This window comes from Carettochelys insculpta, chromosome 1 (genome assembly GCF_033958435.1).
Source record: "Carettochelys insculpta isolate YL-2023 chromosome 1, ASM3395843v1, whole genome shotgun sequence".
NCBI lineage: Eukaryota > Metazoa > Chordata > Testudines > Carettochelyidae > Carettochelys > Carettochelys insculpta.
The window spans coordinates 284,913,975-284,932,476 of record NC_134137.1 but is presented as its reverse complement, the minus strand read 5'-3'; the positions used below and the strand labels follow the sequence as shown (position 1 = coordinate 284,932,476).

Sequence of the window (18,502 nt, the reverse complement as noted above, 5' to 3'; positions counted from 1 at the left end):
TTCAGTTTTCTGAAAATGTTGTAGATTTAGGTTTTCTTTTTTTTAAAATTGTAGCCCACAAGCCCAAAACATTCATTTTTTCACTCCACTCTCTGGTGAAGACTCTCAAGAAACTTGGACTGTGTCCCAAAACAAACCCCTCTGCTCCCACCACCACTGCAGCAACTCTCTAGGCCTTCTATTCTGGTTTTGCAAATAGATTCTCTCTGTCCACTTCTCTGGATACCATCAACACATTTCAACACCTCCCACATATTTAAAGCTATAAATAGCAATAATGGTCTCTGTTTCAGCTTGTAGGAGAGCTGCATTAAATTGCTGCTAGGTCAAGGGAGAGTGAGTGGGTGAGGGGGAACACCACGGTAGACTAACGTAAGAAAGTGAAGTCAAAGAAATTAGTTTTGCATTCAGCACGGAAAGTTTGCACGAGACTTTTGATTTGATACTTTAATAGCAACATGGAGCAAAGCGCTTTGCCTAAGTCGGACACAGCTTGGCCAGAGGTTTCCAAATGCAAGGAGCTGGAACACGCTACAGGGGCTTCTGGAGAGACCAACAGGTACGCCGGGCAGTGAGAACTCAGGGGGGTAATCTCAGCATGTTTCATACAAGCTCAAAGTTTCTGTTTCAAAATGGTTGTGAAATTCTTACACAGGGTTCTTCCCCTTGTCTGCATTGGCAACTGGAGACCACATCATTTTTTTAATCCTACCATTTGCAAATTTCAGTCCAGGAAGAAGATCACAGATCTCTACAACCAAAAATGACAAGATTCAGCCCTTCTCCTCCCTGATATGAAATCTGAAAGTGCCTTAATTTTTGCCCCTGTTAGAAAATTGCCATTTTTCTTTAAAGCAGTTTCACTACAAAATGATGTTTCTGTATGTATTGCATGGGAAGAACAGAACAGGGCTTGTTCAGAAGAGACCACTACAGGTGCACATCCTGAGCCCTCCCACGGTCACCTGCAAAGACTTGACCAACATGTGTTTATGCAGAAGTCTTAACTATGGCTGCAGTGAAGCTGCTCAGATTAGACCCAAAGCCGGGCTTCCCCTAAGATCTGGGGATGTTTGGATTTGCAGTTTCAGGACCTATCCTTTTGCAAACAGAGCAAACTCAAGCTGCACAGTTTGGCTCCTGTTACAGTTTCGTAAGAGCTTTTCCACACCAGTGACACCCAAAGCCAGAGAACTGCTCCTTTAGTCAGTGTTAAGCAGCAGTTCATGAGCCAACTTTGGACGAGAATGTAGAGACTTGTGGTTACACTGGGGCTCTGTGGTGTGGTGTCAGATCCTTACTCACTCATTACTGGAATTGCAGGACTATCCAGAACCTGCAAAACTGAGCTGGAAATCTCTCCAGAACAACATTTGACACTTCTGGTTTTAGGAAGACCTGGGAAACCTCAAAGCACCCATTAAACTGAAAAACAGCTTCATAATGCTAGGAGCCGGTGCCCTTTTTTGTATATGTATAAAAAAAGAAGAGCCAGTACTCAGCTGGCTCCCTGCCCACCCCAGCCAATCCCATGGCCGTAGCTGCCAAGGTGCCAGTACTGAGTGCTGGCAAGTACTGGCAAAAAAAAAAAAGGACTGCTATGAATTATTTCTGTCTTTCTCTTTGTCTGACACTCTCTAATGTAGAAGTATCTTTACAAAATTACAGACTGCTTCAGCAAAATGCCAGCCATTCCCCTGCCCCAGCCTCTGAAGTGTGTTAGATTCAGCTTGTGTGGTGTTTTCTTTCCTTGTCCAGCCCATCCTGCCCTAGTGAATATTGCTATCCTTAATCTATGTGTTTTAAGGTTTTATACTACCACTCCTCATAGTAGCATCTAAGCACCTTCCACATAAAATCAGTAGCAGTAGGGAAGTCTCTGGTGGATTTCATGATACTTCTGGCACGTCTCTCTTTTTGGAGTAAAACACGTATTTGGGGTAGGCCTTTATGTTTTGATATGTTAAGATCTTACTAATACCCTCTTTTTCCTGCGACAGTTCGGGGTTGCTGGGAGAAGGTGGTATTGGTGCTGTCACTGTCATGTTGGGAAGGCTTCTAATGAGTGATTTATTGTCCCTGATGCATTTGTGCCCCACAGAATTGAAAGCGAGGTTCTGCAGGGCAATCCCACAAATGTGGGTGGAACAAAGATGGAACAACGGCTGAAATACGTGGAAGACAAACTCAGGTGAGTTTGGTGATCGGAAATTTTATTCCCTTCTAGATCCCTGCCTCTGGGACCAAACAAGCCCCTAATGGATCCCTGAGGTTTGCACCATTCTTATTGTCTGTCCTCCTTGTCTTTTACTGAGACACCAGCCGGTTCTTTGCCTAGAGGGACAATGTGCGGCCCTCCTTGTCTCCTGAGACTCAGTTCTCTGTGTGTCGCTATTGCTTGGTGCTGACTCCTAGAGAAAGAGAGAGAGTGGCAATGATCATCACAGCGCCACCATGTGGCAGGGCAGAGCCATGGCCGCCTAGCCAAGCACGTGTGTTCTTAGTGATATAAGTCTTGGCTGTTTGCCTTTCACGCTGAAGGGCTGACTAAGAATTTCGGGATGGGCTTTAGTTTTTGCAGCCGTTATTATGCTGTAGATATTTTAATTCTAATCCCTTTGCCTAATTCTCTGCCTGACAAAGGGAAATGAATGCCCAGTTTGAAGGCGCGGAGCACCGTCTGCAGGTTTTGCAAGAACGGCTCAGGTAAGCGGGGTGGGTCAGGCCTTGATGACAGTTAAAAGTATTGTGATTCTTTTTCAAGTATCTACCACACCAAAGAAGCCTGATGCATTTCCAAATGGGCTTTTCTTCTCGCTTGTGGGGTTGGCGCTGAAATAGCAGCGTGCCTAGTGACTGGACCGAGCTTCATTTTTCCTATTTGGCATCTTTTTCCTTGGTGTCAAGTCCTGAGGCTGCCACCATGTTCACTTTGTTCAGCAATGCAAATCTGGCCATGTGAGATGTCTCCCGCCACAATCTCACTACGACAGGCGATGGGCATGTTGAAATCTTGTCCTATTGTGAAACAACATGGAGAAGTTTAGTTCCGTCCCAAACCGCTCTCTGAATAAGGAATACCCCCTTCGTATGTGAGCGGACCAGAGGATAAAGCCGCCCTGCCGGATATCGAAAGGGCAGCTGGTAAACATATACTTGGCAAGGACTGTGAGTGCAGCTGCCATGATCGCATACTCTGCTCCTAGAGGGAAGGAGGAGTGTCCCATTACTTAGCAGTGACCTCTTGAGAGTTATTTAAGAGGTGGCACTGACAAGCCCCTAAAGGGAAGGGTGGCAGCTGGGATTCTGGCGAGAGTGGAAAGGGGTGAGCTACGAGGAACACAGTCTACAACCATAAAATGCCAAAATGAACCTTCTTAAATGACCAAGTGAAGTGATGAGCACATTTCAAACAGTCTGCTTGCAATAAACAAGCAAATGAAATGATTTTCTTTAGCCACCTCTGGACCCCACATAACTGGGCTGAGAATTGGATAAGAAGAGGTGATAGTGAGAGATTTCCTGCAGCTTCTGTTCCTGGTCAGGATGGCATTACCATAAAAGCAGGTTCTCTCTTCATGACATTTTGGAGCTTCCACCCAGCTGGAAAAAGGTATCCCAGAAGAAGCCAGGATGAGGGGAAGGGACTGGGAATAGGTAATCAATCTTTTTCAAACCTAAAAGGCTTTTTCTTAGGATTTTGTCATACTGAAGACTTGGATGAAGTAGGACAAAGGTTCAGGCAGTTAACAGAAAGTGAGTCATGAGGCAGAGATTGAGCTACAACCAAATTAAACCAAGTTGGATCCAGAGATATTGTTCCACCAAGTACAGTAGGCTGGTTTCACAGGCCAGATCTGGATCCTGATCCGAACTTCTCCGCAGTGCAGGGTTCTGGTTTTGGCTTCTTCACATTTGTGTTTCTTTTATTCAACTTGGTTTGTCCCATCTCTAGTCAGGAAGCAGCAAATGGGATTGATGGCTCTAGTTCCAGATCACAGGAGGCTATCAACAATAATCACAGCTTTGCTCTGAAGTGAGTATTGTCTGTTTTAGTTCCTATTGTGTGAATTGCCTCTTTCCTTGGGACCCATCACCCTCTCTCCTCCCATCTATCTGATCCATCTGTCACCTTTGAACTTGTTGTGACTCTACAGATACAACATTCTGAACAAAATTCACAAAAGGCTGTGAGAAAAAAGGATTTCTGGGGTGGGGAGACAAACCAGGTTGCTTGTCCATCAAAAGTTCATAGAATTGTAGGGTTGGGAGAGACCTCTCAAGAGGTTATCAAGTCCAACCTCCAGCTGAAAGCAGGACCAATGCAAACTAAATCATCACAGCCAAGGCTTTGACAAGCCAGGATTTAAAGGCGTTTATTTCCCAAGGTTTTGACTCTGTGGACCTGCGTCTGGTCTTATCATAGTAGACAGGAGCTTTGATCTGATTTCAGTGGATGCTGGATCACACCAGAGTTTGTAATGCACATTGCCTTCCTCCTACATATAAATATCTGGGTTTGTGAATCCCTGCAGCATCTAAATTAATTCCATCTACTGCCATGATGTACTCAACCTGTGAAACACATGATTATGTCATGCCATTGCATCATTGAGTGGCAACATTCCATTCTGCCTCCACAACGCATCAACGCTGTATTTGGAGGAGGCAGCATGCAACAATGCAAGGCCATAAGTACATCTATCCCATGAGCTGGGGTTGCAGAAAAGAGAGGTGAGAAATAGGGACTGCCTCACAAATCCTGGAACGGGTGGCTGTCCCTAGTCATCATTTGCTGGTTGGTGGTATTTATTTTGCCGATGAATCTGCTTCAGTTGATTTTCCAGAATGGCAGTGCACAAGAGATTCATCAGGAGGAGGAAGAGTGAAAAGCTGAAGGAAAATAAAAGTCTTGGAGCAAAAGTGGGAGATTTGTAACCATTTCCCCCTGAGCTGATCCTTCTACAAAGAGCCTGTTCCTTCTCCCAGTGCTATAACCCCTCTATGCCACACCTGCAACCAAAGCGTCCCCTTCCCAAATTCTGAGCTCCCATAGGGCATGCGTACTATTGGCTATTGTGAGGTGGATAGTTTCATCCTAGGCAGGGGAGGGGACAGCGCTAGCTCTGTGTCTGTACTGGTACCTAAGTACAGGGGAAAGAAGAAAAATCTCAGGGAAAAGAACCCAACTGGGGTTTAGGTTATGCTACCTGTCACTTGTGGAAGATCACTGCCAGTGAAATTTTCCAACCAAAGCTGTTGCACCCAGATGAGAACTGGTCAGGGTGACACCTGTTTGGGGTAGGGAATTGCGGAGCGGAGACTGTCGTGCCTGTGAACAACATGGCCCTTCAAACAGTTTTTCTGACTCATAACTAGTTATCCCTTTATGAACTAAATCTCCACTTTTCTTGATGTTTTGCCTTTGTATCTAGCTCTTTCCCACTTTAAAATGAACTTTTTAACTCCCCTTTTAGCCCTGGATTGGACCCTGTCTTGGCCAGTACAATAGGACACCAAAAGGTCTCAGGGACTGTGAATGACCCTTGCCAAGAATCAGCCGTGCTGGAGATGTATGACAGGCTCAGGACACATGAATGGGAGAAAGCCAAATGTGCTGCAAGTGGCTCTGCCTTCCCAATGATGTATGAACAAATTAGCCCTGTAATTAAGGTTTGTTGCTATTGATATCCTAGAGTTCAAACAGACAAAGTCTGGAAAGAAATAGGAGCACGGTAGGAGCCAATCTGATGTTTAGTACTTGCATGAGCAAGAAGGAAAGTAGGTGTGACTCAAAGACGTCTTGATGCCAACTGACAAGAGGACATAAAGGTACAGGGATCCCCTGGGTTCAGCAGAAGAATGTCAAGTATGGTCTCTAATAAAAGCCTGTGTCACACTTGACATAATTCTCCATGTAACAGGAATGTACGTAGGGTGTGTGAGGATTGAAGTGTATCTGGTCTCAGTTAGGTTCCATAGGACTTATAGTTGAAGGCAGATTGCTCAAATCCAGAGCATGGTGAGAGGACCCATCCAGACAGGAGGAGGATGGTACTTATCTCTCCGGTGGGCCATTGTGTGCCTCACAAGAGAAATCTGTTCGCATACTGAGGCCACTGTTCATGAGAGTTTACAGAAAGTTGAGGAGGAAATTAACTGACAGAGTTCAATGCCAAGTGGCTGAGGGGTGCGCTGTTTTCAGGGGAAAATCAAAGGCCTGGCCTGATATATCATAGGGAAATAGCTTGTGCATTTAGTTGAGGCTGTAACAAGCACGTGATGGTCTATAGGTAACTATTTGTTTCCAGTATTCTTACTTGCTACCCAGGCACATTCTTGTTTCACTGCTGACGTACCTAAGTGCTGTGTGTGAAGTGGAGCAGTGATCCTGAGTTGACTCTGGAGAGCTGCTGTGTCCTGTGCGCAGAGAATACGGGAGATCCAAGAGTGTTCAGTGAATTAGAGGCTGGATGCTCCAGAACGATGCGCAGAGGCATTGGAAGTTGGTTTGTGCCTCCTGCTGGCCTGCACAGAGACACCAGGACATCAGGGCTGGTGTTGGCAGAGTCTGGGGGAGCAGGCAGAAAAGGATTCCTCATGCTAAGGGCCAGTGGTAGTGAAACAGATAGTCACACGAGGTCTACACAGTCATTAGGTCTCATTTTCTAGCCCAGCATGGCCTGTGGAATGCCATGGAGCCCCACCTGATGGCGTTGCACACTCCTGGCACCAGAAGAGCAGGTTCAGTTCCCATTCCTCCCTCCAACTGGGCATCTGCTGAGAGCCTTGCGGCATCTGGTCTGGTTTCCAAAGAAGCTCTAGCTCTGACGTATCACTATTGCTCCAAGGCTGGGTGTGCTGGGGGGAAAAATCATCATTGTGCAATGGAGAGGACAGCCCAGGTGCACAGAAATGGAGCGACAGCTGTCAGTGATTTCGGCACCAGTTGTGTCTTGGGTGCTGCCTGCACTGCCACTCGTGAATTGATTAACACTTACAGATTACTGAGAGATTGATCCCTGCTGCATTTTTGTACGTGGATCCAAGGTGCATTTTTATTGGTGGAGAGATGTTTTGGTGACATTAGGTCCTCTAGTGTAGATGAGGCTGAAGTCTCGTATTTGGGGCACCATGCTTTTAACTTGATCATCCCTAGTATTCACCCTGGTCTCGTGTTACCTTTGCACCCCAGGCCGTGTTTGCCACGTGTGAAGAAGAGCTCTCACAAAGGATGGATCGAATCTTTGAAGCCCTGGAGATTCCAGTTTCGAAGGAAACCAAAAGCATCTTTGCCACCCAACAGGTATTTCACATTACAGCACGGTAGAACTTGGGGAGACTGGGTTACCTGTTCAGAACAGCCACCTCTCTGCAGCCTTATGCGTAAAGTCCTACCAAATTCACAGCCATGAAAAACACATCATGAACCATGAACTCTGGTCTTGTGAGTTTTTTCCCTGTGCAATACATATTTCATAGGGGAGACCGGCATTTCTCAGACTGCGGGGGGGCCTGATCTATAAGGGAGTTGCAGGAGGCTCACAAGGTTATTTTAGGGGAAGGGGGTATCACAGTGTTGCCACTCTGACTTCTGCCCTGACCCTCAGGGCTGAGCTGTCAGAGTGGCAGCTGTTGTCCAGGTGCCCCACCAGCAGCAGAACAAAAGTAGAGAGGCAGAGGATGCTATTGCCACCCACACTGCTGCTGGCAGCAGTTCTGCCTTCATAGGTGGGGTCCTGGCCAGCAGCTGCTGCTCCCCACTGCCCAGCTTGGAAGAGCGCCAACACTGCCACCAACAGCAATGCAGAAGTAAAGGCTGTAGTACTGTAACCCAGCCCCCACAATAACCTGGCTACCCCCAGACAACTCCTTTTTGGGTCAGGATCCTACAGTTACACCACCAGGAAATTTCAGATTTGAAAAGCTGAAATCGCGGTACGGTGGGGTCGCGACATTCGCGAGGGTTTGGTGTTGAGAACCCTCATGACTGCTGAATTTCGCAACTATCATTTTACCCCCTACGAACGGCCCAGAGATGGAAGCTGAAGGCAGCCCCACCCCCAGCTGTCCCACCTGCATGGAGAGCTGTATTTGGAGAGCTGCAGTTTCATCTCTGTGCACACCTCCCCCCCACTGTTCATGATGGAGCCACAGGCCTGAGACACAAGTGCACTTCGCACCACCCCTGCCATGCGCTCACAAGGGTGGCATTCCCAACAACCATATTTCCTTGGCATACCGGCCTGTGCAGCGCGATGGTGCACGTCCACCAGGCTGAGTCCCCAGATCCAGAAGTGTTTGTGTTGGGGGACAGGGAACGAAATTGATGTGGGCCCTGCACTTCATCTGCTCCATTGGGGGTGCGTCCTCGGGAGGAGCCGCACATGGAGGTGGCCTTTCCTTAGCAAGCTGCTTCAGGCAGGCTGCTATGGGAGCGAGCGATTAATGCCAGTAGGGGGCTTCAGCCGACCCACAATGGAGGGGCTGGATGAGGCACCTTCCTCTCTTGGTACCACACAGGGGAGGCCAGCGTCTGTGAATAATTTGCAAAGGTTGAATTCGCGAATGTTACAACCTTGATGGATTTACAATTTTTAAAATCCTAAAGCCGTGAAATTGGCCGAAATGGATTGTGAATTTACTAGGGCTCTACCTATGCACAAGCATAGGGGCTGACTCAATAGGTGCTCCAGCCCTGGAGCCCCCACGGGGAAAAATATGTGTGTACTGAGCACCCACTGGCAGTCAAGTTCTCCCCTCTGCCTCCCTCCCCTTCATACCTCTTGGCTGCTGGCAGCTCCAGCACTGACTAACGACTCCCCCAACCTGCCCAGTGTTTCTGGAGCGCTGTGAACAGCTGATTCACAACATTCTGGAAGTTCTGGGAGGGTGGGGGAGGTGCAGGGATGTGGCATGCTGCAGGAAGGAGGTGGGGAATAGAAGGCAGTGGGAAGGGGTGTAATGAGACTGCAGCAGGGGCACAAAGAGGAGGGGTGTAGGCGGGAGCTTGGTGGAAGGGGTGGAGTACAGACAGAGCTGGGGTCGAGCACACTTCCCCCTACTCCCAGCTACAGGAGAAGTCAGCACCTATGTGCAGAAGAGGAAAATATCACAAGTGGCCCAGAGCTGCTAAAGTTGGTTCGGCTCCTCCCCCTCCACCCCGAGTGATGCTGGAAGCCCAAATGTAGCCAGGCAGCTACAAGGGCAATAACCTGAGCTAAACTGTGGGTTGTGCAAGACAGGCAGAGCAGAGGGGAGAACTGGGATTCCCTTATGTTGGTAGTTGGTGTGGCGGGAGAATGGCTGTGTTGTACGTAGTGTGAGTCACACACCAAGACACGAGTCCTGTTTATTGCCTGGAATGCACTTACAAGAATCAGAAATCTGCCAGCCCCATGTCCCAGTCTGGGCATTTCCCCAAACCCTGGCAGCTGAAAACTTCCAAATGACTGTTTGGCAATATTGTCTCCCTGAACAGGGTTGATAATCGGGAAGTGGATAATTTCCTGGCAGCTAGCTGCAGGGACAGCAAAGTTTTTGTACCTAGTCCTGCTTTTCAGCCGTGCAGTTAGCAGGGTCCCCCTCCACCTGTCTAATGGAATCCAAACTGATGGAAATGTTGGTTATGCTCATATGGAGAAAAAAAGAAACAAAACAAAAGCTCTTCAGCACATGTTAAGAAAATCAGTAGAATGTAACAGCTCTATTAATCGGGGTATGAATGTGAATACACGTACATAAAAACAGTAACTTTTATTTTAACATTTTTAAAGAGATGGACAAACCTGAGACCCAGCAGCCAATTGTGCTGTGCCCTCCTTAAGAAATTGCATGCCCCCACAAGGGGGTCCGCCCCTCATTTTGTGCACCTCTGAGCTAACGCAGGCTGTTCTGGTCTTTCCTTGCTGTGCAGCTGACCCCCGGGCTCACAAGAGAGATAAGGAATCACCTTAAACATCTCTACTCTAACCGTGGAGAAGACTTTTTCCAAGCCAGGAGTCGGGTGAGTAGAGAACAGGCCTGGGAAGTGGGGGCGGGGGGGGGTGTCCGTTTCCAAACACATCTGTGAAACTCGCAGGTGAAAGACACACCCCTGAGTTCTGGGCTGCATCTTCCACTTCTGCCGTGGGGCTGAGATTTTCCGGAACCCAAGAATTTTCCTGTCCAGCCCCCTCCCCATTTATTCCTCTTCCCTTCCCTCTCAAAGGGCGGCTCTGGGCTTGAAGCACTGCAGTGGTGCCGCTGTAGCGCCTCAGGGAAGACACTGTTGTGCTGACAGGAGAAATCTACCACAGCTAGAGCCAGTAGCAGTTGCTAGGAGAAGCCCTCCCCACATCATCCCACTGTCTGCACTGGGGGCAAGGTTGGAATAACTGGGTTCCTCCAGGGTGCACAGGTGGGTGGGGATGGATAGCTCAGTGGTTTAGAGCATTGGACTGCTAAATCCAGGGTTGTGAATTCAATACTCAAGGGGGCCATTTGGGGACCTGGGACAAAGGGGAGGGTGGTGTTTGCTCCTGCCCAGAGGACTGGACTCAATGATCTCACAAGGTCCCTTCCAGCTCTATGAGAGATGCATCTACAGCTATAGCAGGTGGCTTGTTGGTCTAGGGGTGTGAGTCTACCTCAGAGTAAGAAAGGGCCTGGGTTCAAATCCCAGATAAGCCTTTCTCCTTGGGAGGTGGTATAGCTGAATGGTGTGAGCATTTGCCTGCTAAACCCTCAGTTGTGAGCTCAATCCTTGAGGAAGCCATGTTTGGGTCAGGAGAAAACAAAAAAAATGTCCACAATTGTGCTAGGCCCTGGTGTGAGTGCAGGTGACTGGATGCAATGACCTCTCAAGGTTCCTTCTGATTCTATACCAGTCAGTGCAACTTCTGTGCCAGGAAAGATGATGGAACAAGTAATTAAGGAAATCATCTGTAAACACTTGGAATGTGGTAAGGTGATAGGGAACAGCCAGCAGGGATTCGCAAAGAACAAATCACACCAAACCAATCTGATAGCTTGCTTTGAGAGGGTAACAAGCCTTGTGGTAGATGTGGTATACCTAGGCCTTAGTAAGGCATTTGATACAGTCTTGCGTGATATTCTTTTCAATAAACTAGGCAAATATAACTTAGATGGGGGCTACTATAAGGTGGGTGCAAAACTGGCTGGATAACTGTAGTCAGAGAGTAGTTCTTAATGGTTCTCAATCCTGCTGGAAATGTATAACAAGTGGGGTTCCACAGGGGTCTGTATTGGGACCGATTCTGTTTGATGTCTTCATCAACGATTTAGATATTGGAATAGAAAGTACACTTATTAAGTTTGCAGATGATACCAAACCAGCGGGGGCTTACCACTGTTTTGACGGTTAAGGTCAAAATGATCTGGACAAATTGGAGAAAAGGTCTGAGGTAAACAGGATGAAGTTTAATAAAGACAAATGCAAAGTGCCCCACTTAGGAAGGAACAATCAGTTTCATATATACAGAATGGGAAGCAACTGTCTAGGAAGCAGTACGGTAGAAATGGATATAGGGGTTATAGTGGACCACAAGTTAAATATGAGTCAACAGTGTGATGCTGTTGCAAAAAAAGCAAACGTGATTCTGCGATGCATTAACAGATGTGTTGTGAACAAGACACGAGAAGTTATTCTTCCGCTCCACTCTGTGCTAGTTAGGCCTCAGTTGGAGTATTGTGTCCAGTTCTGGGCATCGCATTTCAAGAAAGATGTGGAGAAATTAGAGATGGTCCAGAAAAGAGCAACAAGAATGATCAAAGGTCTGGAGAACATGGCCTATGAAGAATGGCTGAAAGAATTGGGCTTGTTTAGTTTGGAAAAAAGAAGATTAATGGGGGCCATGATAGTGGTTTTCAGGTAGCTAAAAGGGTGTCGTAAGGAAGAGGGAGAAAACTTGTTCTTAGCCTCTGAGGATAGAACAAGAAGCAAGGGGCTTAGACTGCAGCAAGGGAGGTTTAGGTTGGACATTAGGAAAAAGTTCCTGACTGTCAGGGTGGTCAAACACTGGAATAAATTGCCTAGGGAGGTTGTGGAATCTCCATCTCTGGAGATATTTAAGCACAGGTTAGATAAGTGTCTATCAGGGATGGTCTAGACAGTACTTGGTCCTGCCATGAGGGCAGGGGGCCGTACTCGATGACCTCTCAAGGTCCCGTCCAGCCCTAGCATTCTATGGTTCTACAGACGTAAGTGTATAGTGTAACAGCACGTTGTGTTAATACCTCTGGCTGAGGAGCTCCACCCTTCACCTCCCCTTCAATCAGCCGGGGAGGGGCAGGCGGGGGAAAGGAGAGCGGGTAGAGTTTGTGTCTGGCTTCTGTTCTGGGCTAAGACAGCAGGACCTACATTATGTTAGGCTAGTGGGGCTGGGATCACAGTAAGTAGGTGGAACCCTGATTTCTGTACCCGTATCCCAATTCTATAAAATCAGCCTCTGTCCTGTTTCTTGTGGTAAATGTCGGCCCGGGCTGCGCTGGAGTTGTATTGTCAGCCTGCAGATTGCACATGTCCAAATGTACTGTTTCCTCTGGTCCCCTACAAGGCTTTGTTTGGGTACAGGGGAGAAAAGGCAGCCCAGGGACTTTGCCAGACCTCTTGTGTGCTGAGTCCCAGAACTGCTCCTGCTGGAAGATCAGACTGAAGCTAAGCCTGCACTGGCATGTTATAGGGCTGTAACTTCCTGGCTTAGGGTGTGAACAAAGACAGACGGACACGGACACACACACACACACACCATGTTACTGTGCTCTAAAGTGCCAGAGTGAACCATGGCGCCCAGTGCTGCTAGCTACTCCTGTTGTGGAAGTGGTTTACACAGAGCGCTAGGAGATCTCTCTCCCAGTGCTCATGCTCTGGCCACACTTTCAGCTTGAAGTGCCACCAGCAATTTAAACTTTTCAGTGTAGATAAAGCCTAAATAAAAGAGCCCTGGACGTGTCTCCCTCGCCGCTCTGCATTCTGGGTCATGCTTTCCATTGCTGGAGTGAGTTAGTCCATAGTTAGATGCTGCAAACTGAGCCAAAACATGATAGAATTTGGACAATCAACTTTACAGCTCACATCACAACATTACTAAGCACCTGCGATAATCACTGTCCTCACTTTATTTTCAGCCTTTGCTTCCTCCGGATCTACAGACGTTTCAGCCACTTGTACATTTCACAGCAGAGTGCGACAAAATTTACTGCTTGTTGCTTCTTCAGAGCCAGCCCATTATAGCTGTGTGGGGCACAGAGGGAAGAACCCCCACATCTTGCATAGAGCACGTGGACAACAAAGATGTGGAGGATGAAACACCATTTAGCTTTCTGTGGCCAGTGCTGGTGTGTGGAGGAAACGTACTTAGGAAGGGTGTAATCTATGGTTAAATGGAATGGCTGTTTGGGGTCAAGTCATACCCCTGTGTTGTAAACTAATAAAAAATACACAGTGAACAGCAGCTTTGCAGTTTGCTTCTTTTTCATTCCCAAAATGCTCAGCTGTTAGCTCTTGTAGCCTGTGCACCTGGAAAGTGGTGTGGCCCAGAGAACCACTGGGGCCTGCTGGCAAAGGGTTCACTGCTTTATAGCAGCAGCGCCTGACAGGCTCTCTGTACCAGGCACACCACTTTCCTAGTGGTTATCCATGAAGAATGCCCTGAGAGGTCTCAGATGAAAGCCAGGATCGCACTGGTCATTAGCAGGTATGTGAAAGGTACGTACAGATATTCTGTGAGGAGGTACGTGCGTGTACTGAAAGCGCGTTTTACTTGGATAGCCAGGCATGAGTCACCCACTGAAGAGCAAGGCAAGTTTTCTTCCAGACAGAAGATCATATGTGACCTCCCAGCCCAAATGTAAATTAAGGGTTGTAAACAAACACAATGGAACCCGTGTGCCCAGGCAATCAACAGAGACAGTTGAAGTCAGTTGGTCCTGGAAAAACAAGAGTTAATGCAGTGATGATATTGCCCCAGACTACAGACCATGAATTTTGGGAGTTATGGGGAGAAGACAGAAAGATGGATGAAATAAACTTCTTTTGAAAGGGGCTCAGCTTGTGAAGTTTAGTCTCTTGGAAGCATGTTTGTATTAATGTTTATTTGTAACCAGTTCCATTGCCATTAGCCCTACTCACTAGTCACTGGAACCTGTGCATCTCTCTTCTTTGTTAATGTGCTTCCCCTTGGTTGGGGGCGGGTGTTAAACTATAAATGTAGCTGAGTGCTGCAGTGTTAAAGCACAGCAGTAATCCTGAGCTGAGTCACTCCATTTCGTGTGTGCGCCCTCCCTTTGTGGACAACAGGCCTGGTAGGTCTATGAGACTATTTCAGAATAATATGTTTCAGTGCAAAAAGCGCATGGAAATAGCTATTTTTGTTTCAAATAGAGCGTCCATAGGGCTGTGATGCTGTCACAAAATGAGGGCTAGCAAGAGCCAGTTTAGTCAGGGCAGGATGTCAGCAGCCATTCTGACTTCTGCCCTGACCCTCATTGCTGAGCTGTCAGGGTGGCAGCTGTTGGCCTGGTAACCCCAGGAGCACTCTTGACCAACGGTTGCCAAAACTCCTGGGAGGGGCTTTGGCTCCACGTGTCTGTGGCCTGTTGGTTCAAGGCATGACTCATTACGAGGCGAGCCATAGCTCTTTCAAGAATTTCCGGACTGTCCCAGTTTTGGGTGAGTCTGCCCATTTTCTCTGGCAATGTGCTCACAGACATAATCAAGGGCAGCAGCCATAAGTCTGTGTCCCTCCACGGGGGCCTCAAGCCTGATGCCAGGCCCCAAATTGAGGTAGTGGGCCTCAGAAGGGCTGAAGATAACTGACTTGGCACCACTGTTGACTAAGTGGCCAAGCAAGGAGAAAGCGTCACTCTGCGGGGACTTTTGGAATCAGTTGCTGAGTTGTGCCATTTCAAATGAGGAAAAAGCAGAAGAGCCAATTCAACGAATTTCCCCTAGTGGGCCTTCCTCTGTTTTTATGACTGGCCAGACCTGTGCTGTCCCAGTTTCTGGGGGCCTTTTCTGGGAGGGTAAGGGAAATCTGGATTGGGATCCTCACTGGGGTCCCTGGGCCCCTGGCCGCCTGGTTTGTCAGGATCGGGATCATTGGGGTCATTCCAGATGTCCTCATTCCAGTCATCCAGGTCCACATACAGCACTTGATGGACCTTTGCACCGGACACCCCCTGGCTGGCTATTTCCAGGCGGGTGGCCAGCTTGGACTGAGCTTAACTAATCACCTTGGGGATAGCCCTCTATTCTAAAGTCTCGACATTTTGTTGCAAAGCCTGGGCACAGGCTGTGGCCAAGGTGGCAAGTTGCTCAGTATCTGCCAGACATTGGTGGAGGTGTGCGATTTCATGCTCTTTCTCTGCCAGCTGCTCACAAAGGAGGAGATAACAGGAGCCCATGAGATATAACCAGGGTCCCTTCCCCTTAAGTTTGCAGTCCTTTAGGGCAGATTGGATAACCTCCACCAGTGCTGCAGCCGAGGCTACTCCATCGGTAATGGAGGACAGTGGGCATGTTATGGTGGACAATTTAAAGTTGTCATTAGGACCTTTAATACGGGATCACGGTCTGCCAGGAGCTGATCCATACCACTCATCCTGTCCGCGACACCACTAATGTTCCAGGAGTAAAAGGTGTTCACTGCATGAGTGATGGACGGAGACAAGACAAGCACTGAGCGTAAAAAGTTTTATTAACAATGGCTTAATCAATATTAGGAGAGGAATTAAGAGGGGATACCTAGCGCTCTCTAGCCGTCTATCTCAATGCGCTGGAGGGTGACAGATGGGAAAGCCTGTACTTACAGGGCAGTTACCAAAGTGCAGATGGAGAGCACAGCCCACACCAACATCTAGCCAAAAGGGTCCGGATTTTCGGTGGGAGGGACATGAGATTCGGGCCAGCTGACAGATTTGTTAAAGTCCAATTTGGGACGGGGGGGGGGGGGGGTGGGGGCGGGGGTTTGACCTTTTATCAGGGTTTGGACACAGAAGCAACCCACTGGGTCAATGCCAGGGCACTGTGTCCTTTTTAAGCATTGTCCTTTGGAGGAGTTTTTTAAATGCTTGGTGAAGTGGTGGCCTTGCTTCCACATACGTGACTAAGCCCTTAGCTCCTTGGGTGGGGGTTGTTGTCGATGCACACTGGTGTGTCAGGTTTTGATTGGGTGACGAAGCCTTGATAATGCATGGGGTGTGTGCAGGTTGCGGCTTGGAACAGTATTGTGGTCCTGCCACAAACAGCTGTGCCCACAACCACCCCACAGGATGTGGTATAGCTCTGCATAATTGGGGCAGCTGGTGGGCACTGCCCCGGAGTGGGCCCAGCACACCGTGGCATCGGCCTGTTGAAGCTCCTTCACCTTTATCTGCACCTTCTCATGGGAGCCCCTGGCCCCTCCTGGCCACCAGGCTGGCGGCCAAGTAGCTGTAGATGACTGCGTTCCTGTGTTGGATATGGAGATCCTGAAGGTTGGCCTCCTCCCCCACAAACCTCAGTGAGGTCCTGGATCTCTGCATCCAAGCAGAAGGAAGCCCACCTCTTCCCACCCGGGTCTGAATCCCAAGAGACTGGGATTTCTCCTTGGGGAGCTGAGGGAAGCAACTCACCACCCTTGGGCTGGCTCATGTAAACTTAGGTTGGCAGAGCTGGCAGCATGTGGCTTGCATGGCCTGCAGGAGCAGCAGCAGCAGCACGTGCACCTGGAAAACTTCATCAGCTGAGGCAGGTTAATCCTGGGGATGGGGGGAGGCACGTTTGCAGGATCTTAGAATACTAGGGTGGGAAGGGACCTCAGAAGGGCATCCAGTCCCGCCCCCTGCCTAGCAGGATCAACCCCAAATAAATAATCCCAGCCACAATTATGTAAAGCTGCGACTTGAAAACCTCTAAGGATGGAGATTCCATCGCCCCTCTTGGCAACACATTCCAGTGCTTCAACACCCTCCTGGTGAAATAGTTTTTCCTAATATCCAACCTACATTGCTCCTCTAACTTCAGACCTTTGCTCCTTGTTCTGCCTTCTGTCACCACTGAGAACAATTTCTCTACATCCTTTTTAGAGCAGCCCTTCAGGAAATTGAAGGCTACTATTAACTCACTCCTGAGTCTTCTCTTCTATAAACTAAATAGGCCCAAATCCCTCAGCCTCTGCTCATAGGTTGTGTGCTCCCTCTGCTGAACACTCTCCAATGCATCCACATCCTTTCTATACTGAGGTGCCCAGAACTGGATGCAATACTCCAGATGTGGCCTCAGTAGAGCTGAGTAGAGGGAATAATAATGTCTCTAGATCTGCTGGAAATGCTTCCCCTAATGCACCCCAACATGCCGTTAGCCTTCTTGGCTACAAGGGCACACTGTTGACTCATATCCAGCCTCTCATCCATCGTAATCCTCAGGTCCTTTTCTGCTGCACTGCTACTTAGCTAGTCGGCACCCACCTGTAACAAACCTTGGCATTCTTCTGTTCCAAGTACAGGACTCTGCACTTCTCCTTGTTGAACCTCATCAAATTTCTTTTAGCCCAATCCTCCAATTTGTCTAGGTTACTCTGGACCCGGTCCCAACCCTCCAATGTATCTACCTGGCCCCCCTAACTTAGCATCATATGCAGAGCGTATAATCCATCCCCTCATCCAGGTCATTAATAAAAATGTTGAATAGTACTAGCCCTCAAACCAAGCCTTGGGGCACCCCACTTGAAACTGACTCCCCAACCAGATAGTGAGCCATTGAACACTAACTACCCATTAGTTTCATTCATCAAGCCAGCTTGCTATCCATCTTAAAGTCCATTTATCCAATCCACACTTCCTTAACGTATGTGCAAGAATGTTGTGGGAGGTGGTATCAAGAACTTTGCTAAATTCAAGGTATATCACATCCATTGGCTCCCCCATGTCTGTAGAGCCTCACAACCTCTTCACAGAAGCTAATCAGATTGGTCAGGCAGGACTTGCCCTTGGTGAATCCATATTGACTACTCTTGATCACTTCCCCCTCTTACAAGTGCTCCAAAATGGATTCCTTGAGGATCCTCTTCATAAAAGTGCTTTACACGGACAAGTTATTCTCCTTGTTATCCTGGTCCAAAGCACCTTTACATTGCTAAGACTCTGTCATACAAGGGAGATTGTATCTCTTTACCTATATTATGGGCCTTGAAAGCTGGAAGTGGTCCAAACCTCACTGGGCCTCTGAGAGGGCTTGTTCATGTGGTGGGGGGCATGGAGGGGTTGCAGTGTTGGGAGAAGAATAAGGCTTTTTGTAGAAAGACAAGTGCTGCAGGAGTATTTACAACTCCCCTACTTCTGTTCTAAGACTCTTTTCTCTCCCTGCAGCTTTTCACACTCTTCTTCCTCCTGATGAAACTTTTCTCTGTCGACCATTCCGGAAAGTTCCCTGGAACAGCTTCACAGACACAATAAATGTCACCCACCAGCCAATGATGCACAAGGCAAGCCTGGGGTTGGCCACCCATTCCAGAGGAGATGA

At 48.2% G+C, this 18,502-nt stretch overlaps 1 protein-coding gene across 1 annotated transcript; it reads left to right on the top strand.

Moving 5' to 3' along the window:
* Positions 1–294: 294 nt before the first annotated feature.
* LOC142007317 (uncharacterized) lies at positions 295–13,454 on the top strand. Its single transcript, XM_074983928.1, has 8 exons — positions 295–559; positions 2,102–2,191; positions 2,644–2,706; positions 3,956–4,036; positions 5,478–5,673; positions 7,196–7,306; positions 9,917–10,006; positions 13,129–13,454. Exons 1-8 carry the CDS (start codon positions 459–461, stop codon positions 13,381–13,383), a joined length of 987 nt encoding a protein of 328 aa, XP_074840029.1. The 5' UTR covers positions 295–458; the 3' UTR covers positions 13,384–13,454.
* The last annotated feature ends 5,048 nt before the right edge of the window (positions 13,455–18,502 follow it).

What these genes read in the sequence shown, in the direction of transcription:
- LOC142007317 (XM_074983928.1), top strand. Translation starts at nt 459, where the DNA reads ATGGAGCAAAGCGCTTTGCCTAAGTCGGACACAGCTTGGCCAGAGGTT. An exon ending in TACGTGGAAGACAAACTCAG is followed by an intron (nt 2,192 to 2,643) that starts GTGAGTTTGGTG and finishes TGCCTGACAAAG; the next exon opens with GGAAATGAATGCCCAGTTTG. An exon ending in GTTTTGCAAGAACGGCTCAG is followed by an intron (nt 2,707 to 3,955) that starts GTAAGCGGGGTG and finishes TCCCATCTCTAG; the next exon opens with TCAGGAAGCAGCAAATGGGA.